We start from the raw sequence: 25,954 nt of genomic DNA, 5'->3' as shown, positions 1-25,954 counted from the left end.
AAGGGATAAAGAAAAGGGGGGTAATCAGAAGGGGGAATGAAACATGAGAGACTATGGACTATGAGAAACAAACTGAAGACTTCAGAGGGGAGGGGGTGGGGGAATGGGATAGACTGGTGATGGGTAGTAAGGAGGGCACGTATTGCATGGTGCACTGGGTGTTATACGCAACTAATGAAGCATCAAACTTTACATCGGAATCTGGGGATGTACTGTATGGTGATTAACATAATATAATAAAATAAAATTTAAAAAAAAAAGAAGTTTACAAAAGCAGAAATCATATACCTCAGGGTCTGTGCTAAGGGGATCTTGATTTCATTTCTTTTTTTTTTTTTTAAAGATTTTATTTGTTTATTTGACAGAGACAGAGACAGCCAGTGAGAGAGGGAACACAAGCAGGGGGAGTGGGAGAGGAAGAAGCAGGCTCATAGCAGAGGAGCCTGATGTGGGGCTCCATCCCAGAACGCTGGGATCACGCCCTGAACCGAAGGCAGACGCTTAACCGCTGTGCCACCCAGGCGCCCCTCTTGGTTTCATTTCTAACTTCATGCCTCTCTAGCAGATCTTAGGAGTGTGACTCAGTTTCCCTAAGCTTCAAGCTCCTGAACTGTGAGGCTGAGGTCATAAGAGAGTTTCTAGGGTGATTGCGTAGGAGGTGATCCACAGACAGCACTTAGTTCCAGGCCTGAGACAACATTCTGTAAGTGGCAGCAATTGCTCCCACCTAGTGGTTCTAAACTTGTAGTTTTAAGAAATCTGTAAATGAGCAGATAAATAATCTGCTCCCCCTTGGAAACAAAAGAATACTCCCTCAGTTGTTTGTTGAGCAAATGAAGGGTAGGGGTGAGGGAGGATCCTAAGGGCCTGGTATTGACCCCACCTCACCCCGTGCCTGGGTGGACACCCAGTCTTCCCAGTCTTCACAGTTTTCCCATCTCAGCAAACGGCAGCTCCGTTCTTGCAGTTGTTTGGGCCTAAAGCCATCTTGACATCCTCTCCCACCTGCACCTCTGCTGCTGTCGGCTTTAATTCAGATTCTCACCAGAGCCTCCTAACTAGTCTTCTTGCTCCCACCTCCCCTGCTTTGGTCTGTTTCTAACAAAGCAGACACTGTCAAAGAGGGGTCAGAGCTTCCTAGGTGGAAGACTTAACAGTTCTCTAGAGGCCACACACCCTGCTCACAGTCAGAAGTCTTTACAGTGGCCAGCAATGCCCCTCGCCATCTCTTACATCTCCCCCCCCTACTGCTCTTCCATTCCCACTTACCTCTGCCGCTGCTGTCCTCCTAGCTCATTCCACTCCCGCGGCACGCTGGCCTCTTGCTTTAGGCCTTCCAGGCTGCTATGTTGATGTCCTTTGAACTGTGATTCCTTTTGCCTGAAAGGCTCTTTCTCCATCTGAACCCTCCCACCACATACAAGCCGTGCTTCTCCATTACCTTACCCCATATGCTCACGGTGATTTCTTCATTTCTTTTAGGTCTTTCACCTTCTCATGAGACCCTCCCTGTGCACGCAGTGGAAAATTACATTCCCTTTCCTCCCCCCTTGTTTGCTTTTTATCCAACATCTCTGCTTTATTTTCATTTTTAACACTTAATATCAATTAATGTACTGTATTTTTTGTTATTTACCTTGCTTATTGTCTCTCTTAGCTTCAAGCATCGTAAAGACCAAGATTTGTGTTTGTCATTGCTGTGTCCTAAGTGCCTGGAACAGTGTTGGCACACAGTAGGAATTCAATATTTGTTGAATACACAAGTGAATATAAGAATCAGTATGAATGTTAATACAAAAACATGTGCAATGTATGTAAATTGACTTCTAGGGGTGCATTTATAATGTTATTCTTTGTTAAAAGTTTAAAATATAAAAACAAATGAATCTCCTTCAAAGAGGTTCAGAAACTAATAAACTCACAGAAAGCAGTAAGAAGCAAATAATAAAAATATAAATTAACTGCACAAAGCAGAAGAATAGATTTGCAAATTTAAAAGTTAGTACAAAAGCAACAAAAGTAAGTGTCATTGCACGTCCTACCCTTGAACAGTAAAACAGGGAAAAAATAAAATCATAAATTAGAACATTATAGGTCCAGAGAAGATGAAGCATTATAAGGAAGTATTCATGAAATGGAAAGCCTTCGTAAGATAGGAAAGTGTACATTACCCAAGATGCATCAGAGCATTGAAAATTTCAGTGGACCTAACAAGAGTTCGAAGAACTTTTCAAAGAATTAACTTCTAAAATGGCTTTAAATTCATATGGTATCTTTGAAACTTTTAAGAACCAGTGTATTTCAATGGTGTATGAATTACTACAATGTGTAGAAAATTATGGAAAAAAATTATATAAATCTATATAATTTGTTTCATGAAGCTGGTATAACTGGGAGACAACCACAGAATTAATTTATACTGAACTGTGTTTGATGTGCATAAATACAAAAGTCCTAGATAGCTAATTAACTTATCAAAGAAGTAAACCACCATAACGAAGCATTGCTCTTCTTAAGAGAGCAAGGATAGTCTAATGTTAGGCAAGCTGTTAACATTGTAAGCTAGGTCAAAAAGCAATGATTGGCAGAAACTTCTTGGAAGAAGTTGGAGTAGGAAGCACAGAAAGTTTTCTCCTCACCTAGACAGAAGTTGCACTGACAGAGACTGTATGATGGAACTCTACAGGTAGACCGTTGAACAACACGGGTTTGAACTATGCTGGTCCGTTTATGTGTAGGTTTTTTGTTTTTTTTTTCAATTAATACAGTACAGTTCTGTAAATGTGTTTTCTCTTCCTTACAATATTCTTGACTTTATTGTAAGAATGGCATCTATAACACATATAACCTACGGAACGTGTGTTAATTGACGATGTTATCAGTAAGGCTTCCAGTCGGCAGTTGGCTATTACTAGTTAATTTCTGAGAGAATCCAGTTATACGTGGATTTTAACTGTGCAGGTGGCCGGTGTTCCTCACTTTGGTGGTGTTCAAGGATCAGCTGTTATCTTGGAATTTTTAAGTCTGTCGAAAGCTTGTAACTTTCGGGGAAGACTTGGAGGGTAAATTGCCATTAATTTGGTCAATTTCAGCTCTTAGCACAGCAGCAGCTGCCCATCCTCAGCTCAGGTCACTTAATGGGCAGCCAAGCAGATATTCCTTGAGGAGCTTGTGCACAGCATGCAGGAGCAGAGTGGGCAAAAGGGACCCTGCCCTCCAAAATTGGGGGCTCTGCACTCTGATAGCTATCTGCTGCTACTGGTTAGAGAGGCAGGCAGCCACTGCTGCACCTCCTCCAGCTGAAGTGACCTCCGGGGAATTTAAATGGCCAGTGCCCTCCTCCCTGTCCCTTCATTTTGCAGTTTTTCTCCTTTCAGAGCCAGACCTTAAAGATTAGGATATTAAAAAACAACTGTTTATACAAAAAATTAGAACATGACTGTACATCCCTGGGAGAAGACTGTAAGTTTATATCTCAGGCTGATTCTCAGCAGAGACAGCCTACAACAATTAATTTTAAAAAATAAAAATAGTAGCAAAAACAGCAAACTCTAGGGGAAGAGGAGGATGTGATTTCCAGAGTTACCACATTATTACGTTCTAATGTCCAGTGTTTAACAAAAAAAACCACAAATCATACAAAAAAATAAGAAAGTATAGCCCATTCAAAGAAAAAATTAAATCCACAGACTGTTCATGAAAAAGACCTAATGCCACATCTGCTAGACAAATCTTTAAAACATTTGCTTTAAAGATACTCAGAGAACTACGGGAATATGTAGAGAAAGTAAAGAAAATGACATATTAACAAGTGGAAGTATCATTAAATAGGTAACCTAAAAAGATGCCAACAACGAATTCTGGAACTAAAAAGTATAATAAATGAAATGAAAAATTCACCACGTGGATTCAAAGGCAGATCTGAACAAGCACAAGAAAGAATCAGCAAACTGAAGACAGGACAATAGAATTGATCAAGTCTGAGGAACACAAAGAAAAAAAGTTTGAAGAAAAGTGAACAGAGCCTAAGGGACTTGTAGGGCAGCATCAAGCAGACCAACGTTTGTATCATGGAAGTGTCAGAAGGAGAAGAGAGAGAAAAGGGGGCACAGAGAATATTAGAAGAAATAATGGTTGAAAACTTCCAAAATTTGATGAAAGATGTTTATATTCATGTTTAAGAAGCTCAACAAACTCCAAGAGGAGCCCAAAGAGCCACATCAAGACACATTATAGTCAATCTTTCGAAAGCCAGAGACCAAGAGAGAATCCTGAAAACAAGAGGGATCCTCAGTAAGAACACAGGCAGATTTCTCATCAGAAATTATGGAGGCCACTGGGCACCGGGGTGGCTCAGTCGTTAATCGTCTGCCTTCGGCTCAGGGCGTGATCCTGGCGTTCTGGGATCGAGTCCCACATCAGGCTCCTCTGCTGTGAGCCTTCTTCTTCCTTTCCCACTCCCCATGCTTGTGTTCCCTCTCTCGCTGGCTGTCTGTCTCTCTGTCAAATAAATAAATAAAATCTTAAAAAGAAAGAAAGAAACTAACTAACTACGGAGGCCAGAAAACAGTGGGCTGATATATTCAAGGTGCTAAAATAAAAAATCTGTCAACCAAGAATACTATATTGGGGCAAAACTTTCCTTCAAAGGTGAGGAAGAAACTAAGACATTCCCAGATAAACAAAAGCTGAAGGACTTTGCAGCCAGTAGACTTGCCAGAAGTGCTCAAGAGAGTCTGGGAGGACGAAATGAAAGGACACCGGATGGTAACTCGAAGCCATGTGGAGAAATAATGCCTTGGCAATATAAAAAGTATTATATGGGCACCTGGGTGGCTCAGTCGGTTAAGCATTCAACTTCAGCTCAGGTCTTGATCTCAGGGTCCTGAGGTTGAGCCCCATGTTGGGCTCCCTGCTTAGTGGGGAGTCTGCTTGGGTATTTTCTCTCTCCTACTCTCCCTTTGCCCCTCCTCCTGCTCACACACGGGCACTCTCACTCTCGCTCAAGTAAATAAATAAATATTTTAAAGATAGTATTACTGTAGGGGCGCCTGGGGGGCTCAGTTGGTTAAGCGTCTGCCTTCGGTTCAGGTCATGATCCCAGGGCCCTGGGATTGGGTCCCTCATTGGGTTCCCTGCTCAGCGGGGAGCCTGCTTCTCCCTCTGCCTGCTGCTCCCCCTGCTTGTGCTCGCTTGCTGTCTTTCTGACAAATAAATAAATAAAATCTTTTTTTTAAAAAAAGAAAGTATTATTGTAACTATTGTTTGTAATGTACTTTTTGTTTTCTGTATTATTTAAGAGACTAAAACATTTAAAGAAAAAATGATTGGGCACCTGAGTGGCTCAGTTGGTTAAGCGACTGCCTTTGGCTCAGGTCATGATCCCGGGGTCCTGGGATTGAGCCCTGCATCAGGCTCCCTGCTTCTCCCTCTCCCCCTTCCTGGGCTCTCCTGCTCTCTCTCTCTCTGTGTCTAATAAGTAAATAAAATCTTTAAAAAAAAAACTTTAAAAAATAAAGAAAAAATGATTATAAGTACAAAAGCTAATATTAATGTAACATTGGTTTATAACTCCAAATCTTGTTTTCTATGAGACTTAAGAGACTAATGCATTTAAAATATTGGTTTATGTTTGGGCACACAACATATGAAGATGTAATTTTGTGACATCAGCCACTGCAAGGGGAGGGGCAAACTGTAAAGGAGCAGCATTTGTGTATGTTATTGAAGTTAAATTCAAATTACAGTGTTTTTTTGTGTTTTTTTTTTTTTTAAGATTTTATTTTTATTTATTCGACAGAGATAGAGACAGCCAGCGAGAGAGGGAACACAAGCAGGGGGAGTGAGAGAGGAAGAAGCAGGCTCATAGCAGAGGAGCCTGATGTGGGGCTCGATCCCATAACGCTGGGATCACGCCCTGAGCCGAAGGCAGACGCTTAACCGCTGTGCCACCCAGGCGCCCCCAAATTACAGTGTTTTTATATTAGAGTGTTAGTGTATGTAACTTCCATAGTAACCACAAAGATAGGTATAGAATATACACAAAAGCGGGGCACCTGGGTGGCACAGCGGTTAAGCATCTGCCTTCGGCTCAGGGCGTGATCCCGGCGTTGTGGGATCAAGCCCCACATCAGGCTCCTCCCCTATGAGCCTGCTTCTTTCTCTCCCACTCCCCCTGCTTGTGTTCCCTCTCTTACTGGCTGTCTCTATCTCTGCCGAATAAATAAATAAAACCTTTAAAAAAAAAAGAATATACACAAAAGGAAAGGAGAAAGGAATTAAGTATTTCACTACAAAAAAATAAACTAAAAAAAAAATGGTAATGCAGGAGATGAGGGACAGAAAAACTATAAGCATATAGAAAACAAATAGCATAATGACAGAGGTAAGTCCTTCCTTCCCAGTAAATACTTTTAATGAACTAAACCCTTCAATCAAAAGACAGAGATTGGGAGAATAGATAAAAACACATGATCCAACTGTATGCTGTCTACAAGAGGCTTTTTTTTGGATCCAAAGACACAAACAGGTTGAAGATGAATGAAGAAAAGGTATTCCAGTACTAAAAGAGAGCAGAGGTGGCCATATTAATATCAGACAAAATAAACTTTAAATCAAATAAGGTAGTAAGAGACAACATTATATATTTAGGAAAAGTTCAATACAGCAAAAACTGACAGAATTGAAGTAAAAATAGCCAGCTGTACTATAATAGTTGGAGAATTCAACTCACAAAAATGGATAGAAAAGTCAGAAGCTAAGGGCATAGAGGACTTGAGCAAAATAAACCAACTAGATCTAACAGACACACAGAACACTTCACCCAACAGCAGAGTATGTATTCTTCTCAGGCACATGGAATATTTTTGAGGATGGACTGCATATTAGGCCACAAATTAAGTCTCAATAGATTAGCAAAATATATATCATACAAAGTATCTTTTCTGACTACAACAGGATGAAGTCAGAAATCAATAACAAAAGGAAAATTGGAATATTTGCAAAATTGTGAAATTAAACAACACACTATTAAACAACCAGTGGATCAAAAAAGAAATCACAGGGGGAATTATTAAGACATAATAATAGGGGAATAATTAAGAGAATATTTAGAGACAAATGAAAACAAAACACGTCAAAACTTACAGGACAATGCAAGAGCAATGTTAGAAGGAGGAGGAAATTTGTAGCTGTAAACACTTAGATTAAAAAACAAGAAAGACTTCAAATCAGCAACCTCAATTTATAACTTAAGGGACTAGACAAAGAAGAACAAAGCAAACACAAAACTAGCAGAAAGAAGGAAATACTAAAAAACAGAGATAAATGAAATAGAGAAGAAAAATAATGGCACAAATCAACAAAACAGGAAAATTGGTTCTTCAAAAAGATCAATAGAATTGACAAAACTTTAGCTAGATGGACTAAGAAAAAAGAGAAGGCACAAATTACTAACATTAGAAAAGTAGGGACATTTCTACCAATTCTACAGAAGTAAAAAGGATTATAAGAGAATACTGTGAACAGCTGCACATCAGAAAATTGGATTAACTAAATGAAATGGGCAAATTCCCAGAAATACACAACCTACCAAAACTAAATCACAAAGAAATAGAAAAATTTGAATAGACCTATAACTACTAAGGAGATTGAATGAGTAATCAGAAAAATGATATGATCTTATATATAGAAAATTCTAAAGATTTGACAAAAAAAAAAAACACACACAAAAAAACCTTTTAGATATAATAAATGAATTCAGCAAAGTATCGGGAAACAAGTCAACACAAATAGCAGTTAAATTTCTATACACATGCAGTGAACAATCTGACGAGGAAATTAAACAGTTCCGTTTACAGTAGCAGTACAACATAAAATAGCGATTTAACTAAGGAGGTGAAAGTCTTGTACAGTGGAAACTATAAACATTGCAAGAATTTTAAAAGCTCCATTTGAATAAATGGAAACTGATCTCATGTTCATGGATTGGAAGACTTAATATTGTTAAAATGTCAATATCAGTACTACACAAAGCATTCTACAGAGTCTAGGCAAACCCTATCAAAATCCCAATGATGTTTTTTACAGAAATAGAAAAACCCATTCTAAAATTCATATGGAATCTCAAAGGACACTGATTAGCCACCAGTCTTGAAAAATAGACGATAATTGGAGGATTCATACTTCCTGATGTCAGAACTTACTAAACAGCTACCTTAAAACAGTGTGGTACTGGCATAAAGACAGCGAAGCAAACCAATGGACTAGAATAGAGAGCTCAATAATAAACCCATGCATATTTGATCAAATTACTTTTAGCAGGCATGGCAAGGCCATTCGATGGGCAAAGGACAGTCTGGTCAACAAATTATGCTGGGAAAACTGGAAATCCCTATGCAAAAGAATGAAGTTGAACCCTTACTTACACTGTGTACAAAAATTAACTTAAAATGGATCAAGGACTTGGGTGCCTGGATGGCTAAGTTGGTCTCTTGACCTCAGGGTTGTAAATTCAAGCCCCACATTGGATGTAGAGATTACTTGAAAATAAAATCTTTAAGGGGTCCCTGGGTGGCTCAGTCAGACATCCAACTCTTTATCTCAGCTCAGGTTTTGATCTCAGGGTCATGAGTTCAAGCCCCATGTTGGGCTCCATGCTAGGTGTGGAGACTACTTAAAAAATTAAAAAAAGAATATCTTAAAAAATAAATTGACCAAGGACCTAAATGTAAGACCTAAAACAATAAAACTCTTAGAAGAAAACAAGGATGGGGCACCTGGATGGCTTAGATGGCTAGGCATCTGGCTTCAGGTCAAGTCGTGATCTCCGGATCCTGGGATCAAGCCCCACATGGGGCTCCCAGCTGGCTCAGCGGAGAGTCTGCTTCTCCCTCTCCCTCTGCCTCTCCTCCTGCTTGTATACTGTCTCTTTCTCTCTCTCTCAAATGAATAAAATCTTAAAAAAAAAAAGAAAAAGAAAAAGAAAACAAGGACAAAAGTATCACAGCAGTGGATTTGGCAATGATTTCTTTTTTTTTTTTTAAAGATTTTATTTATTTATTCGACAGAGATAGAGACAGCCAGCGAGAGAGGGAACACAAGCAGGGGGAGTGGGAGAGGAAGGGCCAGGCTCCCAGCAGAGGAGCCTGATGTGGGGCTCCATCCCACAACGCCGGGATCATGCCCTGAGCCGAAGGCAGATGCTTAACCGCTGTGCCACCCAGGCACCCCTGGCAATGATTTCTTGGATATGACTCCAAAGGTCAGAGTAATAAAAGAAAAAAAATAGGCAAGTTGAACTTCATGAATATTTAAATATTTTATGTATCAAAAGATACTATCAATAGAGTTAAAAGGCTATACCCACAATAGAAAATATTTGCAAATCACATTTGATAAGCAATTAATATCTAGAATATATAGAGAACTCCTAAAACTCAACAACAACAACAAAAAAACCCAAAAAACAAAACAAAACAAAAAAACCAACCCCAGCCAAACAACCCTATTCAAAAATAGGCAATGGATTTGAATAGACATTTCTCCAAAGAAGATAAACAAATGGCCAAAAAACACATGAATACAAGGTCAACATCACTAATCATTAGGGAAATGCAAATCAAGACTACAAGATAACCACCTCATACCCACTAAGATAGGTACTGTCAAAAAGCAGAAGGTAAGTTTTGGCCAGAATGTGGAGAAATTGGAACCCTTTTGCTCTGTTGGTGTGAATGTGAAATAGTGCAGCCACTATGGAAACAGTATGTCAATTCCTAAAAACTAAAAATATAATTGCCATTATATATGATCCAGCAATTTCACTTCTGGGTATATACCCAGGAGGATTGAAAGCAGTTTCGAAGATATACTTGTACACCCAAGTTCATGGCAGCATTATTCACAATTACTGAAACATAGATGTTACACACGTGTCCAATGACAGATGAACGGATAAGCAAAATGTGTCATGTACACACACATACACAATGGGATATTAATTTAGGAAGGAAAGAACTCCAAGTGAAATAAGTCACAAAAGGACAAATATTGTATGATTCTACTTACATGAGGCACTTAGAGTAGTCAGAACCATAAAAGCAGAAAGTATTTTGGTGGTTGCCCGGGCTAGAGAAAGGGAATAATGGGGAGTTACTGTTAAAGGATATAGAGTTTCAGTTTTACAAGATGGAAAGAGTTATGGGGATGTATCACGGTGATGATTGCACAACAATGTGAGTATATTTAATATCACTGTATTGTAAACTTAAAAATGGTCAAGGTGGTAAATTTTAGGTTATGTATATTTGCAACACAAAAAGTGCAAAACAAAACAAAAAATGAGTATCTCCGTAGATGCTGAAAAAGCTGTTGATGAAATTTGATAAAATTCAGTATAAATCCCTTATCAAAACTCTTTCAAAACCATTAACGTACTGTAAACTAGTAATGTAACCAGCAATATAAGGCTTTTTCTTTTTCTTTTTTTAAAGACTTTTTATTTATTTATTTGACAGAGATAGACAGCCAGTGAGAGAGGGAACACAAGCAGGGGGAGTGGGAGAGGAAGAAACAGGCTCCCAGCAGAGGAGCCCGATGTGGGACTCGATCCCGGAACACCAGGATCACGCCCTGAGCCCAAGGCAGATGCCTAACGACTGCGCCACCCAGGCATCCCGGCTTTTTCTTAATATAATAAAGATTAAGAGTGTATGTTCCTTGAGGGTCCTGGAAGGCAAGGATCAAGTCCTCAACGATATACCCAGCTGTGCCTTTTGAATGGAAATGTTCAGTAAGGATGAAGTAAATTTGTGCTCTGGACCTGCTGCCAACATCATCTTTAGTGCAACAGTGGAAGTATCCCCATTTAAAAATTAGAGTATTTAGTATCATCAATATTTAGCATTGTTCTAGATCTTCTGGCTACAGTATTAACATGAATGATAATATTTAACCATTGGGAAGGAGAAACAAAACTATTTCTATTTGTAAACAATATATCTTTATATCCTAGGGGATGAACTGAAAAATATTTTTAGTAGCCGAGACAATTTAGCAAAATAAATAGATACAATATGAGAAGAAAGAAAGGGGCAAGTAATGAAGGAGGGGAGACTTGTCTATTGATCATGAAAATGCTCTCTGCAAGAAATTAGTTCTGGTATTTCTGGCAGCAACTGACACCCCAATTTTTAAGAGTTATCTCTTGTGATAAAAAGTCACAAAGAGGGAGGCTCCTGGTTTAACTCCGTGTTTTAGCAGTGTGCAGGCACTCACGCGCCTTCCTTCCGAATACGCCGCCCACCTCAGCTCACTCTTAGCTACTTCAGCTCACTTGCTGTAGGATGGATTCCTTGTTTCTTACAGACCCAGTAGATGTACGATTTTTGGCCTTCAGCTTTGCATCTACGAAACAGGAATAAATGATCTCATAGTATTAATGCAGGGCTTGAATACTGGTTTCCTTCCTCACTTCTTACACAGTGGTACTTTGTCAGAGTCGGGCCACCGAATTGCTTTCCCCAAACCCAGCCTGTACTTACTTGTCTTAGAGTTTTACTTTCCCTCATTTTAATCTCTGTTTCCATTTCAAACCATTCTCTTTGACAAGAGAAGAAGATACTGTTTTTCTCTTGGCCATTTCTTTTCCTTCTGAATCTTCTTTATCCTCCATGCATACATTTTTAAAAGGTTCTTTTTTCTTCAGTTTTTTGCCAACCCTTAGCTCCATTGGGCTTTATTTTACCTGGTTCCGTTCTGGTGATAAGTTCACTTCAATTTTGTTCTTTGGAATCAGTCACACTGGCTTGGTTTGCAACCTTTGAAAGTGTTATCATCGTGCTTATTTGTGATGATAGAGTTGAAATTTCACTTTAATATGCTTTGGATTCCAGAGTTATGTGCCATAGAATCATGTATACATTTGGGGGGACATTTTTGAAATTATCTCTCTCAAGCCTGTGGACACAGACCTGTTCTTGCCTGGCTTTCTCCCTGTGGTTTTCACACGTGTGATGGAGTGCTCCAGCTGCCTCTCCCCTCAACCAGTCAGACCAAGTCCATCTCCTCAGTTTCCCTTCTCTGTGGGAGGCTGAATGGTCAGCCAGTCAGTGTCTTGTCAATACTTATTCTTTTAGCCAATTGAGCAGAGATCTAGCAAACGTCTCTGTGTGAGCTGGTGCCTCCGCCTGGCCAGGTGCTCTGTGAGAGTCCGTCCTCTGTCTCTGCTGCCCTCCTGCCTACACCACAGTCTTTCCAGCATGTTCCATCCCTGTGTTTGCCAGGCGTTTGCACCTAAGGACTCATGTTCCTGACAAATACATAATTTATCCACCTCCTATCTGTTCTGTTTCCAGTATTCCAAGTGCCTCTCCATCTTCAGTATTTCAATCTTATTCTTCTAATTCCCAGCAATATCCAGAGTTGTGACTGTTAACATAAAAATGCCAATTAAATTGGACACACTTACCAATGTATCTCATTACCAGTGTGAGTGGCCATGATGCACAGATGTTATAGACACACCCACGGCACATCTCTGGTACAAAGACCACAGCCCACCCTGCTGTCATCTGTGATAGGGAGTTGAGGTCATCTTTCAATGCCTCTGTCCTCAGGAGTGATGGGCAGGGTTGGTGCAGGCTTGCTGGGCTGGGGCAGCCTGTTCTTCCTGTCGTATCAGAAATTGGTGTGCCTCAGAGGAAGGGAAAGATGGCGGAGGAGTAGGGGACCCTATTTCAACTGGTCCTCTGAATTGAGCTGGATATCTACCAGACCATCCTGAATACCCACGAAATCAGCCTGACATGTAAGAAGATACATCTGGATCTCTACAAACAGAACATCTCTGGTGCTTGGTCTCGAGGTATGAAGTGGGAGCCAGGAGCCTGTGGGCAGATATCAGAAGATAAACGGAAGGGGGAGGGAGCCGCCGTGCTCGTGTGCTGGCTAGGCAGAAGCCTCCCGTGCTGGGAAGCAGGCTGGACTAGAAACCGGTAGCAGTGGGGAAACCAGACTGAAACCTGGAGCTCGGGAGCACATGTGTGGCTGGCAGTTTTAGAAGCACAAAGAGCAGAGACCTGCTGGCCCTGGGAGCAAGGACTGGGAGAGCAGCTGTGGGGCACACAAATCAGGACACTGGGGTTTTTAGCAGCACCGACAGAAACAGAGTTACAGTGGCCAGGAGAGTCAGTGAAGAGCAGACCGCAATCTCTATTCTGAGACAGAGGCTTGGATATGGTCACTGCTGCTCTGACTCTCAGAAGAGTCACAGCCACCAGGGAAAGCCCCAAGAGAACAAAAGCCCCCCCAAAAACAGTTCTCACTGTGCGCATCTCCCCCCCCCAGGGGGAAGGACAACTCTGCCCAAACGGGGTTGCCTGAATATCAGCGCAACAGGCCCTTCCCCCAGAAGGCAGGCTGAAAGAACAAGAGGCCCACATTCCTAAGGACCGTATAAAACAGGTGCATCTTGTTGGGTCCTGGTCAATAATTTGGACTCTGTACTTCCGCACAACCACACCTCATCAGAATAACAGAGGAGGAACCCCAACAAAGGAAAGAAACAGAGACTGTGGCCTCTGCCCCAGAAGTAATGGGTATGGATATAACCAAGATTTTAGAAATGGATTCCAGAGTATCAATTATCAAGATGATGTATAGGCTTGAGAAAAATATTAACGAAAATATAGAATCTCTAAGGCCTGAAATGAGAACGAATCTGATGGAAATTAAAAATGCTATGAATGAAATGCAGTCTAAACTGGATGCTCTGACGGCCAGGGTAAACAAGGCAGGAGAGAGAATTAGTGAGTTAGAGGATGAGATTATAGAAAAGAAGGAAAAAGAGCTGGCATGGGAAAAAATCCAATTTCAAGAAAAAAAGCTACAGGAGATTACTGACTCAGTGCAACGTTCCAGTGTCGGAATTATCGGGATCCCCTAGGGGGCGGAGAAAGAGAGAGGTCTAGAAGAGATATTTGAACAAATTGTAGCTGAGAACTTCCCTAATCTGGTGAAGAAAACAAGAATTCATGTCCAAGAGGCAGAGAGGACCCCTTCCAAGATCAACAAGAACAGATCAACACCACAACGTATAATAGTACAATTTGCAAGTCTTAGATCCAAGGAAACAATCTTGAAAGCGGCCAGGGGGAAGAGAATCCCCACCTACAGAGGGAGGAACATCAGAATAACATCAGACCTGTCTACAGAGACCTCGCAAGCCAGAAAGGGATTGCAAGACGTATTCAGAGCGCTAAGTGAGAAGAACATGCAGCCAAGGATCCTTTATCCAGCAAGGCTGTCATTCAGAATGGATGGAGAGACAAGGCCCTTCCAAGACCGGCAGAAACTGAAAGAATATGTGGCCACCAAGCCAGCCCTACAAGAAATATTAAGGGGGGTTCTATAAAAGTAGAGTGATACAGAAGTTTACAGAGACAACCTATAGAAACAAGGACTTCACAGGCAACATGATGACATTAAAACCATATCTCTCAATAATCACTCTCAATGTGAATGGCCTAAATGCACCCACAGAACGACACAGGGTTGCAGATTGGATAAAAAGACATGACCCATCCATATGTTGTCTACAAGGGACTCACTTTGAACCTAAAGATACATCCAGACTGAAAGCGAAGGGATGAAGAACCATTTTTCATGCCAACAGACCTCAAAAGAAAGCTGGGGGAGCAATTCTCATATTAGACCACTTAGATTTTCAGCTAATGACTGTAGTTAGAGATACAGAAGGACACTATATTATTCTTAAAGGGTGGATCCAAAAAGATGTTCTAACAGTTATAAATATCTGTGCCCCCAACAGGGGAGCAGCCAACTACAGAAGCCAACTGTTAATCAAAATAAAGAGACATATAGATAATAATGCGTTAATAGTAGGGGACCTCAACACTCCAGTCTCAGCAATAGACAGATCATCTAAGCAGAAAATCCACAAAGAAACAAGAGCTCTGAATAATGTACTGGACCAGATGGACCTCATAGATACACACAGAGCATTCCACCCTAAAACAACAGAATACTCATTTTTTTCAAATGCACATGGAACTTTCTCCAGAATAGACCATATCCTGCGTCACAAAACAGGTCTCAACCAATACCAAAAGATTGAGATTATTCCCTACATATTCTCAGACAATAGTGCTTTGAACCTGGAACTCAATCACAAGAAAAAACTTGAAAGAAACTCAAACACTTGGAAACTAAGGAACATCCTGCTTAAGAATGTTTGGGTCCACCAGGAAATTAAAGAAGAACTTAAGCAATTTATGGAGACCAATGAGAACAAAAACCCATCGGTCCAAAACCAATGGGACACTGAAAACGCGGTCCTAAGGGGGAAATACATAGCCATACAAGCCTCACTCAAAAGGATAGAAAAATCTAAAATGCAGTCCTTATACTCATACCTTAAGCAGCTGGAGATGGAACTGAAGAACAGGCCTAAGCCACGCATGAAAAGACAACTGATTAAGATTAGAGCAGAGATCAATAAATTAGAAACCCAAAATATAGTAGAGCAGATCAACAAAACTAGAAGCTGGTTCTTTGAAAGAACTAATAAGATTGATAAGCCACTGACCAGAATTATTCAAAAGAATAGAGAAAGGACCCAAATTAATAAAATTATGAATGAAAGGGGAGAGATCACGACTAACACTAAGGAAATAGAATCAATCATTAGAAACAATAGTTTCAAATCAACAACTACTTGCCAACAAATTAAGCAACCTGGAAGAAATGGATACCTTCCTGTAAACCTATAAACTACCATGACTGAAACAGGAAGAAACCGACAACCTAAATAGACCAATAACCAGTGAAGAGATTGAAGCAGTGAGTAAAAACCTCCCAAAAAACAAGAGTCCAGGGCCTGATGGATTCCCTGGATAATTCTACGAAACATTCAAAGAAGAAATAATACCTATTCTCCTAAAGCTGTTTCAAAAATTAGAAACAGAAGGAAAACTTCCAAACTCATCATAAAGGAGAATTACAGGCTGATATCCTGATGAATATGGATGCCAAAATTCTCAACAAGATCCTAGCTAATATAATCCAACAGTACATTAAAAGGATTATCCATCACAACCAAGTGGGACTCATCCCTAGGATGCAAGGGTGGTTCAACATTCACAAATCAATCAGTGTGTTAGAACACATTAATAAGAGAAGAGACAAGAATCATATGGTCCTCTCAATTGATGCAGAAAAGGCATTTGACAAAATACAGCATCCTTTCCTTATTAAAACCCTTCAGAGTGTAGGGATAGAGAGTGTATTCCTCAATCTCATAAAAACCATCTATGAAAAGGCTACAGCAAATATCATTCTCAATGGGGAAAAGCTGGAAGCCTTTCCCTTAAGATCAGGAACACGACAAGGATGCCTACTCTCACCACTATTATTCAACATAGTACTAGAAGTCCTTGCAACAGCAATCAGGCAACAAAAAGGGATAAAAGGTATCCAAATCGGCAAAGAAGAAGTCAAAATCTCACTCTTCACAGAGGACATGATCCTTTATGTGGAAAACCCAAAAGACTCCACCCCAAAATTACTAGAACTCATACAGCAATTCAGTAATGTGGCAGGATACAAAATCAATGCACAGAAATCAGTTGCATTTCTATACACTAACAATGTGACTGAAGAAAGAGAAATTAGGGAATCGATTCCATTTACAATAGCACCAAAACCCATAAAATATCTCAGAATAAACTTAACCAGAGAGGTAAAGGATACTCTAGAAACTACAGAATATTGATGAAAGACACTGAAGAAGACACAAAAGGATGGAAAAACATTCCATGCTCATGGACCAGAAGAACAAACACAGTTGAAATGTCTATGCTACCTAGAGCAATCTACACTTTCAACGCCATCCCGATCAAAATACCAGTGGCATTTTTCAAAGTGCTAGAACAAACAATCCTAAAATTTGCATGGAATCAGGAAAGGACCCTGAATCGCCAAGGAAATGTTGAAAAAGAAAAACAAATCTGGGGGCATTACGTTGTCCAATTTCAAGCTATACTACAAAGCTGTGATCACCAAGACAGCATGGTACTGGCACAAAAACAGACACATAGGTCAATGGAACAGAACACTGACTCCAGAAATGGACCCTCAACTCTATGGTCAGCTAATCTTTGACAAAGCAGGAAAAAACATCCCATAGAAAAAAGACAGTGTCTTCAATAAGTGGTACTGGGAAAATTGGATAGCTCTATACAGAAGAATGAAACTTGACCACTCTTTCACACCATACACAAAGATAAACTCCAAGTGAATGAAAGACCTCGATGTGAGACAGGAATCCATCAAAATACTAGAGGAAAACGTAGGCTTTAACCTCTTCAACATTGGCCACAGCAACTTCTTTCATGACACGTCTCCAAAGGCAAAGGAAGCAAAAGCAAAAATGAACTTTTGGGACTTTATCAAGATAAAAAGCTTCTGCACAACAAAGGAAACAGTCAACAAAATAAAGAGGCAACCCATGGACTGGGAGAAGATCTTTGCAAATGACACTACAGATAAAAGGCTGGTATCCAAGATCTACAAAGAACTTCTCAAATTCAATACCCAAGAAACAAATAATCAAATACAAAAACAGGCAGAAGATATGAACAGATACTCTTCCAATGAAGACATATGAATGGCTCAGTGACACATGAAAAAATGTTCAACATCATTAGCCATCAGGGAAATTCAAATCAAAACCACATCGAGATAACACCTTACACCAGTTAGAATGGCAAAAATTGACAAGGCAAGAAACAACAAATGTTGGAGAGGATGTGGAGAAAGGGGAACCTTCTTACATTGTTGGTGGGAATGCAAGTTGGTGCAGCCACTTTGGAAAAAGGTGCAGAGCTTCCTTAAAAAATTAACAATAGAGCTACCCTATGACCCAGCCATTGCACTATTAGGTGTTTACTCCAAAGATACAGATGTAGTGAAAACAAGGGCCATATGCACCCCAATGTTCATAGCAGCATTGTTCGCAATAGCCCAACTGTGGAAGGAGCTGAGATGCCCTTCAACAGATAAATGGATAAAGAAGATGGGGTCCATATATACAATGGAATATTTCTCAGCCATCAGAAAGAATGATTACCCAACATTTACATCAACATGGATGGAACTGGAGGAGATTATGCTAAGTGAAATAAGTCAAGCAGAGAAAGACAATTATCACATGGTTTCACTATTTGTGGAACATAAGGATTAGCAGGGAGATCATTAGGGGAAGGAAGGGGAAAATGAAGGGGGGTAAACAGAGGGGGAGATGAACCATGAGAGACTATGGACTCTGGGAAACAGAGGGTTTTAGAGGGGAGGGTGTGGGGGATGAGCTAGCCCAGTGAAGGATATTAAGGAGGGCACATATTGCAGGGAGCACTGGGTTATATGCAAACAATGAATCATGGAACACTACATCAGAAACTAATGATGTACTGTATGGTGACTAACATATCATAATGAAAAAAAAAAAAGAAATAGGTGTGCTTCATGAAACTCTCAAGTGTGCCCAGCACAGTATAACAGAGGCAAAATCCAAAGCAACGTCACCATTCATCCCTCTTCAGTCATCCCTCTCATATTTATGGAATATCACAAGCCATGTGCTGTTCTGGACTCTGAGGATTCCAAGATGAATGAGCCTATCTTCGTGTGCAGAAAGCTCACAAAATTATACTGTTCTGGATGCCAGGAAGCCAGGGTACCTAATCCAGCAAGGAAGTGGTAGGCAGTGAGAGGTAGCTTCCTGGAGTTGGTGATTCTGATCTGAAACTTGAAAGATAAATGGGAATTAGCCAGACAAGGAGCCAGGAGGAGGTGGTGTGGAGATGGAGGAGTGGTCTGCATGTGGAACAACTAGGAAACACTCTCTAGTGAGAGTCAGGGGAGAGGTGAGCAGGATACAAGCAACTAGGTTCTTTTTGGGAGGCAAAGAACAAGGCAGGACAATAAGGAAGAAGACTGAAACAGCTGAGAACCTGATTATGGACAATGTTATCCCTCATAAGGGAACTTAGCTTATAGTCCCACGAGTGAACTGGTGAATAGGAAGACCCCAACCAAAAGTGGGAATAAAGACAGGAAGTCTGAGTCATGGGGGAAAGGATCAGCTGTGTGTCTGCTGCACAGTGTTTAGGAGACCTGCCTATGGCTTGAGGAGCAGCCTGGCTGGAGGAGATAGATGTGGGAAGGCAGGCTATGGGGTCCGATTAAACTGAGAAGACAGGCAGTAGGTAGACTGAAAAGGGCACCGATACTCATCAGCGTGAACTCCGAGTGGGGGCTAATTATAGACACACGGAAGCTCTTGGGAATTGTGACATCCTGGGGCTGGTAACCTTTCCATCTCTTGGGCCACATGATCTTCAGGCTGTCTCCACCTCTCCCTGCATTTCCACTCCATTCTCTGCTACCAGCCGGATTCTTCTGCATCTTGAGAAAATATTGGCCCAGCTCATCCATTCACAAGTTACTGGCCAGTCCACGTAGTTGAGTGGTGGCAGGGTCATTGTTGAGAAGGCTTGCCTGCCGGACCACCCTTCAGCATATGTGGGGTAGTTCTTAGGAGGAGCTATTGTCCACTGACGTCTTTAAGCTCTTCTTACTCACCTATGCTGAATCTAGAGTTCCTTCTCAAATCATGCCAAGTCTCTCAATGAGAAAAGAGATGATGGCATTAAAGAATGGAATGACTTGTGTTCTCTGGACACAAGATGGTGTGTTAGGGATGAGTGCAGCTGAGGTGGAAGTCTGTTATGACAGGTCTTAGTCAAGCCCTTCATTTTTGGTTGGAGCTCAGAATGTAGGCCCATTATGTCACCAGTCTTCTCTGATTTTCCCATCCCTTTCTAGCCTGAACTTCTTCTCCCAGCTTATCACCCTATCCTGAGAAACACTCCTGTGTTCAAATCCTGGTGCTTTCAAATATTAGCTATGTGTCCTTGGCAAGTTACTTCATCTTCCTGAGCCTCAGTGTCTTCAACATAGAATTGTGGGGGCACCTGGGTGGCACAGTTAACTGTCCAGCTCTTGGTTATGGCTCAGGTCGTGATCTCAGGGTCATGAGATCGAGCCCCGTTGTCGGGCTCCATGCTCAGTGGGGAGTCTGCTTGAGAGTCTCTCTTCCTCTCCTTCTGCCTCTCCTGTTCATGCTTGCTCTCTCTCAAATAAATAGATAAATCTTTAAAAAAAGAATATGTATACGATTCTATCTGATCGCATTCCTGTCCCCTAACTGTCCCCATTCCATACCCATATAATATGTGTGTATACCCATGTAACACAGACTGGCATTATAGACACTTATTAATACTTGAGGAAACGAAAGAGGCTGTTGTGTGGCTGCCATTGTTTTACTCACTTCTCCAGATCCTTTCCTCTTTGTCTTGTGTAGAAAGTCTTACTGTAACTCCAGCTTCTTCATAGAGTCCTCTGTATGTTTTCTTTCTCTAACTGGACCATCTGCCATGAACCCTTCATCCTGAAGGGCTAGCTCTGTTCTCCCACGTTCTACCCCCATAGGGTAAGGAGATGCTGCTGGCATCCCTTTGGTGCCTGGCTTCCGCTCTTGTTCCTAAATCCCTATCACACTGAATCCCATACCAGTGGGCCCTGTCACTCCTTGTCACTATTTTGCTACCATCTATGGCCATCTCTTCTTTGAGCATTTTGGAATCTGCTCAAATAACCCACCACCCCGATTCATTCCATATAGAGGTTGTGTGCTCTGAGCACCCTGGTCCTCCTTCCCGCACAACTGTGGGTTCCCCCTGCTGCTCCTCAGAGCTGATGCCTCCATGCATTCAACAGAACGAGTTGGTGTCCTCTTGGGCACCAGGCTCTTTGCCAGGCAGTGGGGTGCAAATGTTGAACCAGACTTAGCTCCCTCCCTCATTGAGCTTATATTCTTCCCTAGACAGCATTTCTCTTTCCTATAAATGTGTGTTCCTACACCCTGTAAACAATCTCAATTATTTCCCACCCTTAAAAACACATCTTTCTTCTTCCTGCATCCCTTTTAGCTACTGCATATCCCCTCATCTGGTCTTCTCCTTCCTTTCCCTGAATAGATTTTTTCCCACTGCTGTGGGTGCCTACCACTGTACCAAAACTACTGATGAGAAATCCCAAATACCATATCCATTGAAAATTTGCTGTTCTTATTTTGTCCCCTGTTGGACATTGTAGAGACCCAATCACTTCTTCCTTAAAAACTCTCCTTTCCCTTTGCTGCCATGACACCACCCCTCCTTCACTGTTTCGTTATTTCTCCCAAGTCTCCTTTGAATTCTTCTCCACCACCTTACACGCTTGGTGTTCTTTTCCTGACTTGAATGTTGTCTTTCCTACAGTTCTCTCCTCAGCTGTCTGTTCTCCCTCCCTGCACATTTCCTGAGTGGTTTTAACCACACCCCTGTTTTTGTCCCCACTTTTACAGAAGAGTCCTGAAGCTGCCTCAGCTCCAGAAGTTCCAGCGTGGAGTTTTCATGGCCTTCACCCCTTCTTTCCCCTGCACCCCTCTTTCCTTGTATCCCCTCTCTTTTTTGGTGGGCCCTTTTATCAAAGCCATAAACCAGGGTCTTTTCTAGGCAGACCTCTTCTCTATCCTCAAGTATTTCACAGTGAATCGGTCCCCAGGGCCTTTTGGTTATTCCCTCTGAATATGTCTCATTCTCTCCTTCTTTCATAGTCAGGACTTTGATGATGTCTTTTCCAAACTACTGCCTTTTTTTTTTTTTAATCTTTAAGTAACTTTTTGTTTATATAAAATGTACAGGGACCCAGAGATAAATAAATCATAATCTCTGCCCTTGGGAAACTCATGGTCATGGCTGGTCACGGGCTTGTAAGCAAATGCATCCCAAGGCAATGGGAGGCTGCACAGATGGGGCAGCAGGTGCCGTGTGCTGGGCCGTACAGGGGCGAGATGAGGCGGCGACGATAAAGGTGGCATTTGTGGCTGATTGCTCTCCTGCTTTACACCCTGGAATGCTTTTCTGGCCTTAGGTTTCTTATTCTGTCCTTCGGCACATTCGTAGATTTCCAAGATCTGACACGTGCCAGGTTTGCGATATCTTACACAGGTTGGTGGGCGTCTTTCTAGCAATCTGACCTTTATTCAGTTAAACTGTGCCAAGATACATTTGAAAAAAGGAAAAAAAAAAAAAAAGCCCTAACCAAGACACATACAGGATGACTTCTTTGACACCCCAAGTATCTTTCTGGGTTAAATGAGGCCTCACTCAAATAGACCTGAGTCTACCCACAAAATTAGCTTCGCCTGGGACACACCCAAAGCTCACAGTTTTGTTTTTTTTTTTTTGATTCTCCTTTTATATGTCCAGAACTCTGTAGTGTTCTTAGCATGGTCAGAGGAAGAGCAAATCTAAAAAATAGGCTCTAAAACAGCAGCTCAGAATTCCTACCCATTAAAATGAGAGTTATGACTAGATCTGGGCAGGGTGGCCAGCTTGTTCCCTCCTCACCTTCTTTATTTCCGGACGTCCACTCCCATGTCCTACACCCTGGCCTGAAGCAGGGGTCAGCCTGCATCTGACAGCCTCGCCCGTGGAGAAGAGCGTCTCCTCCAACAGCACCAGAGGCAAATAGAGGTTCCGTAGATGCATCAGCCCACCCTTCTGCGTTTGCTCCCGTTGTCTGTGAGCTCAGGCTCACCTGGATGATGGGTATCCGCCACCCTGAAAAAATGTTAACCCAGCCAATGGGAATGGAGGCCATACTTAAGAAACGTGCTTCAGCAAACTGTGTTCTCAAAGGGCTTGTGGCAACAGTCAGGGAACCAGGGTCCTCTTCCAGCTGTTCCAGAGAGCTGCAGATTGGCTTACCTTACCATGGCCCTGGTTTTCTTCACTTAGAAGTGGACACGGCCGTCTCTGTTGGTAATTTTTTCAGCACACACTTCTTCAGCTCTTTGCAGGCCTCCTTGGTGTATCACTCAGGCTTTGGGTTTGCGACGTCGGAGCCCCATGCCTACTCTGCCTGATCCTGTAATGTCCGTCCTGTCACTTAGCTGCCCTGCTGAGTTTGTGTGTGCCCTTTCAGCCAGCTGCACCCACTAGAGCACAGGCTCCATGAGGCTAGGGACTCACGTGTGGCTCCGGCCTGTTACTATGTCCCGGGTGCCCCACTGCGTCCGGGCATTTGGCCCTCAATACATGTCAGTGGAGTGAATGATTGGGGTGCTGATCTCCACAGCCCCTTCAGCCTGACACTGCTCTGGGTGTGACGGGCAGTGGGTTTTTTCTGCTGGGTTCACACCTGTTCATCTGTCTTTTCAGGAGCCCAGCAGCCGGGGCTGCCGTATTACACTGACCCTGGAGGACTGGGGATGAATCCTGCCGGGAATCCTGTGGCGATGGCTTTCCAGGTCCAGCCCAGCTCACCCCAGGGAAGCATAGCCTACCCTCCCCCTCCTTCTTACTGCAATACGCCCCCACCCCCGTATGAACAGGTGGTGAAGGCCAAGTAGCCGGGGCGCTGCCCAGCACCTGCCTATGCGACTCACAGGGGAACAGGGAGGGGTGCTTTCCCTCCACCTCTCTGTCCCCATCAATGTTCGCTTCCAGGAATTGTCTTCTGAGCCACTAAGGGCAAATTCCTCTTTGATATCTTCCAAGCAAGCACAGCTCCCTTTCAAGTTTTCTGTGGAGGACCAGTATTTGAATTTATCCTGTGTCTCCTCTGTTGCTTCTGTTTCTGGTGTAATCTGAGCTCTGGCAGAGTGTGGACAGTCCCCAAGGGTTGACACCTTAGATCCTTGGGGGAGAAACTAAGGAGGAGGAGCCAAGGCAGGGCCCATGTGTGCCGGTGAGCACAGGTGAGCACAAGGAGAGGACTGTCCTTCCAGGCACACAGCAGGCAGCTCACAGAAATGAGGCCCCACAGGGTCCGCTCTGAGCCCCTTGTCCTGTCAGTCTTCCTCTTCGAGAAGCTGTTAGACTGTGGTGTAGAAGCCTGTTAGCACTTTCTATCTGCATCCCTCCCTGAAGATGAGCGAGGCTTCCTTCTGCATGGCCAGGGCTGGGAGAGGGCTGTGTACATGGAGGAGATGAAGATGCGGATGAGGTCAAGTTGGATGTCTGCAGTTACCTGACCGTCACCAAGGAAAGATGGGAAATTGATTCCTGCGTCAAACTGGGACATTGCATTTTATGAACTCTTCGTCTGACTTGGCAAAAATAAAATGTTCCCCCGTTTCTAGTGAGTTTGTGGAAGCTCAACAGAGTCCCGTCCTTTAAGGTCAGACTGAGAACGTCAGCAGCTCTCTGGCCTTTGTTCACGACCAGAGGTGTCTGCGCCCTCCCCCACGGCAGCCCTGGCAGTGGTTGAGATGGCACTTGCAAAGGAGAGAGGCACATCTGGCCGGGAAGTCACATCAGCCCCTTGGAGAGAGGTGTCCCTGCAGGGTCCGGCCAGCGGTGTTGAGGCAGGCCAGGCCAGTGGCTTGTTTGATCTCAGCAGGGGTGTGTGTGTGTGTGTGTGTGTGTCAGGGTCTGAAGAGGAAAAGCTTGTTGAAAACGAGACAGGAATGCAAAGTCCCAGGACTGCAGGAGGAATCTCCTCAAAGAGTACTGACAACTGAATCACACTTAGAATAGAAGATGTGGTTGGAAATGCAGACCCTGGCTAAGAAACTTATCTCAGCCTGGGGTCGAACGAGACGTCACCGGCTGTAAGGGTGCTGTTCCTCTGCGGTCAGCAATGCTGGTAGTGCAGTTAAACCCAGACTGACACCTGGCCGCTCGTGTGTAGGAAGACAGCACCATAGCCAAGGTGGGTGGGTCCCTGTGTGTGCAGTAGTGGGGGCTTGTTTTTGTTATAAGTAATTGGAGCCTCTTGAGAAACTGTCACTCATTGAACTTGAGCATCAGGACATCTCAGTGCAGGGGTGCTGAGTGTTTCCATTCCCCCACCAGGAGTCTGAGTGTCCCTCTTCTACTGGGATATCTATGTAGGCACGGGTGAGGAACCAGGATAGGACGGCAGCGACTGCTCAGACTTCCCTTCCTGTAAAGGTGGAGAGTCTGCAAGCCTCCCAGGGAATTCCGCAGCAGATGCTTGGAGCCAAACAAAAACCATCGGGCGCGCGGTTTATGAACACAGATGCAGCTGCTGGTGTCTCCAGCCACCCTCCGCGACCCCGAGCTCCTGTCCTGACCGCAGTACCTCGCGACACCCTTGTCCTCGACTCAAATGAGACAACAGAGCACAATGTTTGCTGTTTACAACCAAGGACAACGATGTGGGTCCAGAAGCCTCCTCTTCTTCCAGGCCATTTGTTTTGCATTTTTGACTTAAACTTCTCCCTTCACTTTTTTTTTTCCAATAAGCAGCACAGGCTCGGCCGCCCCTGGAATTGGATCGGGTGCACTTGAATAAGCACGCAAATGTCCATGACTAAACTTTATTTATCTTTTTGCTAGCAAATTATCTCAGAGACTGAACGATTTAGGTAGTGCTCAACAATTTTGTATTCCATGTTTGTAAAGATAAATTTTCTTTACCCTTGAACCTGGGCGAGAACCCTGCTACCGTGAACACTGACCCCGTGTGTAGAAATTCCACCTGTGGTGACATTTCCTGGCCATTCTCATTCCATCTGTGCTGACGTGGACTGTGTCCCCCTCCTGGAACAAGTCCAGCTCCTGGTGTGTTAAACTCTTAGAGAGTCAGTGATTAGGAGTAAACTGGGAGCAGATCTGTGCATGTTTTTTCTCTGCAACATTTGGCTCATTTCTCTTTTTTGTTCTCTTTTGATAGGGTCCCATTTCCTATGTGTGCAAAATAAAAAATAAATTTGGGCACGTGCTTTGATTATTTTGCTGGGATGTGGGAAAGAGGGTGGAGATAAGGCTTCTTTTTTTTTTTTTTTTTTTTTTAA

General features: G+C 42.7%; 1 protein-coding gene across 1 annotated transcript in view; it reads left to right on the top strand.

Moving 5' to 3' along the window:
• The window catches only part of VOPP1 (VOPP1 WW domain binding protein), a 66,826-nt gene extending 40,951 nt beyond the window's left edge, over positions 1 to 25,875 (top strand). The window contains exon 5 of the mRNA XM_034640573.1: positions 23,352 to 25,875. Coding sequence (XP_034496464.1) covers positions 23,352 to 23,542 — 191 coding nt within the window. The 3' untranslated portion in view covers positions 23,543 to 25,875. The remainder of the gene's footprint in view (positions 1 to 23,351) is intronic.
• Positions 25,876 to 25,954: the final 79 nt, after the last annotated feature.

The sequence above is a fragment of the Ailuropoda melanoleuca genome, chromosome 1 (genome assembly GCF_002007445.2).
Source record: "Ailuropoda melanoleuca isolate Jingjing chromosome 1, ASM200744v2, whole genome shotgun sequence".
Taxonomy (NCBI): Eukaryota; Metazoa; Chordata; class Mammalia; order Carnivora; family Ursidae; genus Ailuropoda; species Ailuropoda melanoleuca.
Note: the sequence above shows the minus strand (reverse complement) of the source record. Positions and strands in the feature narration are given on the sequence as shown.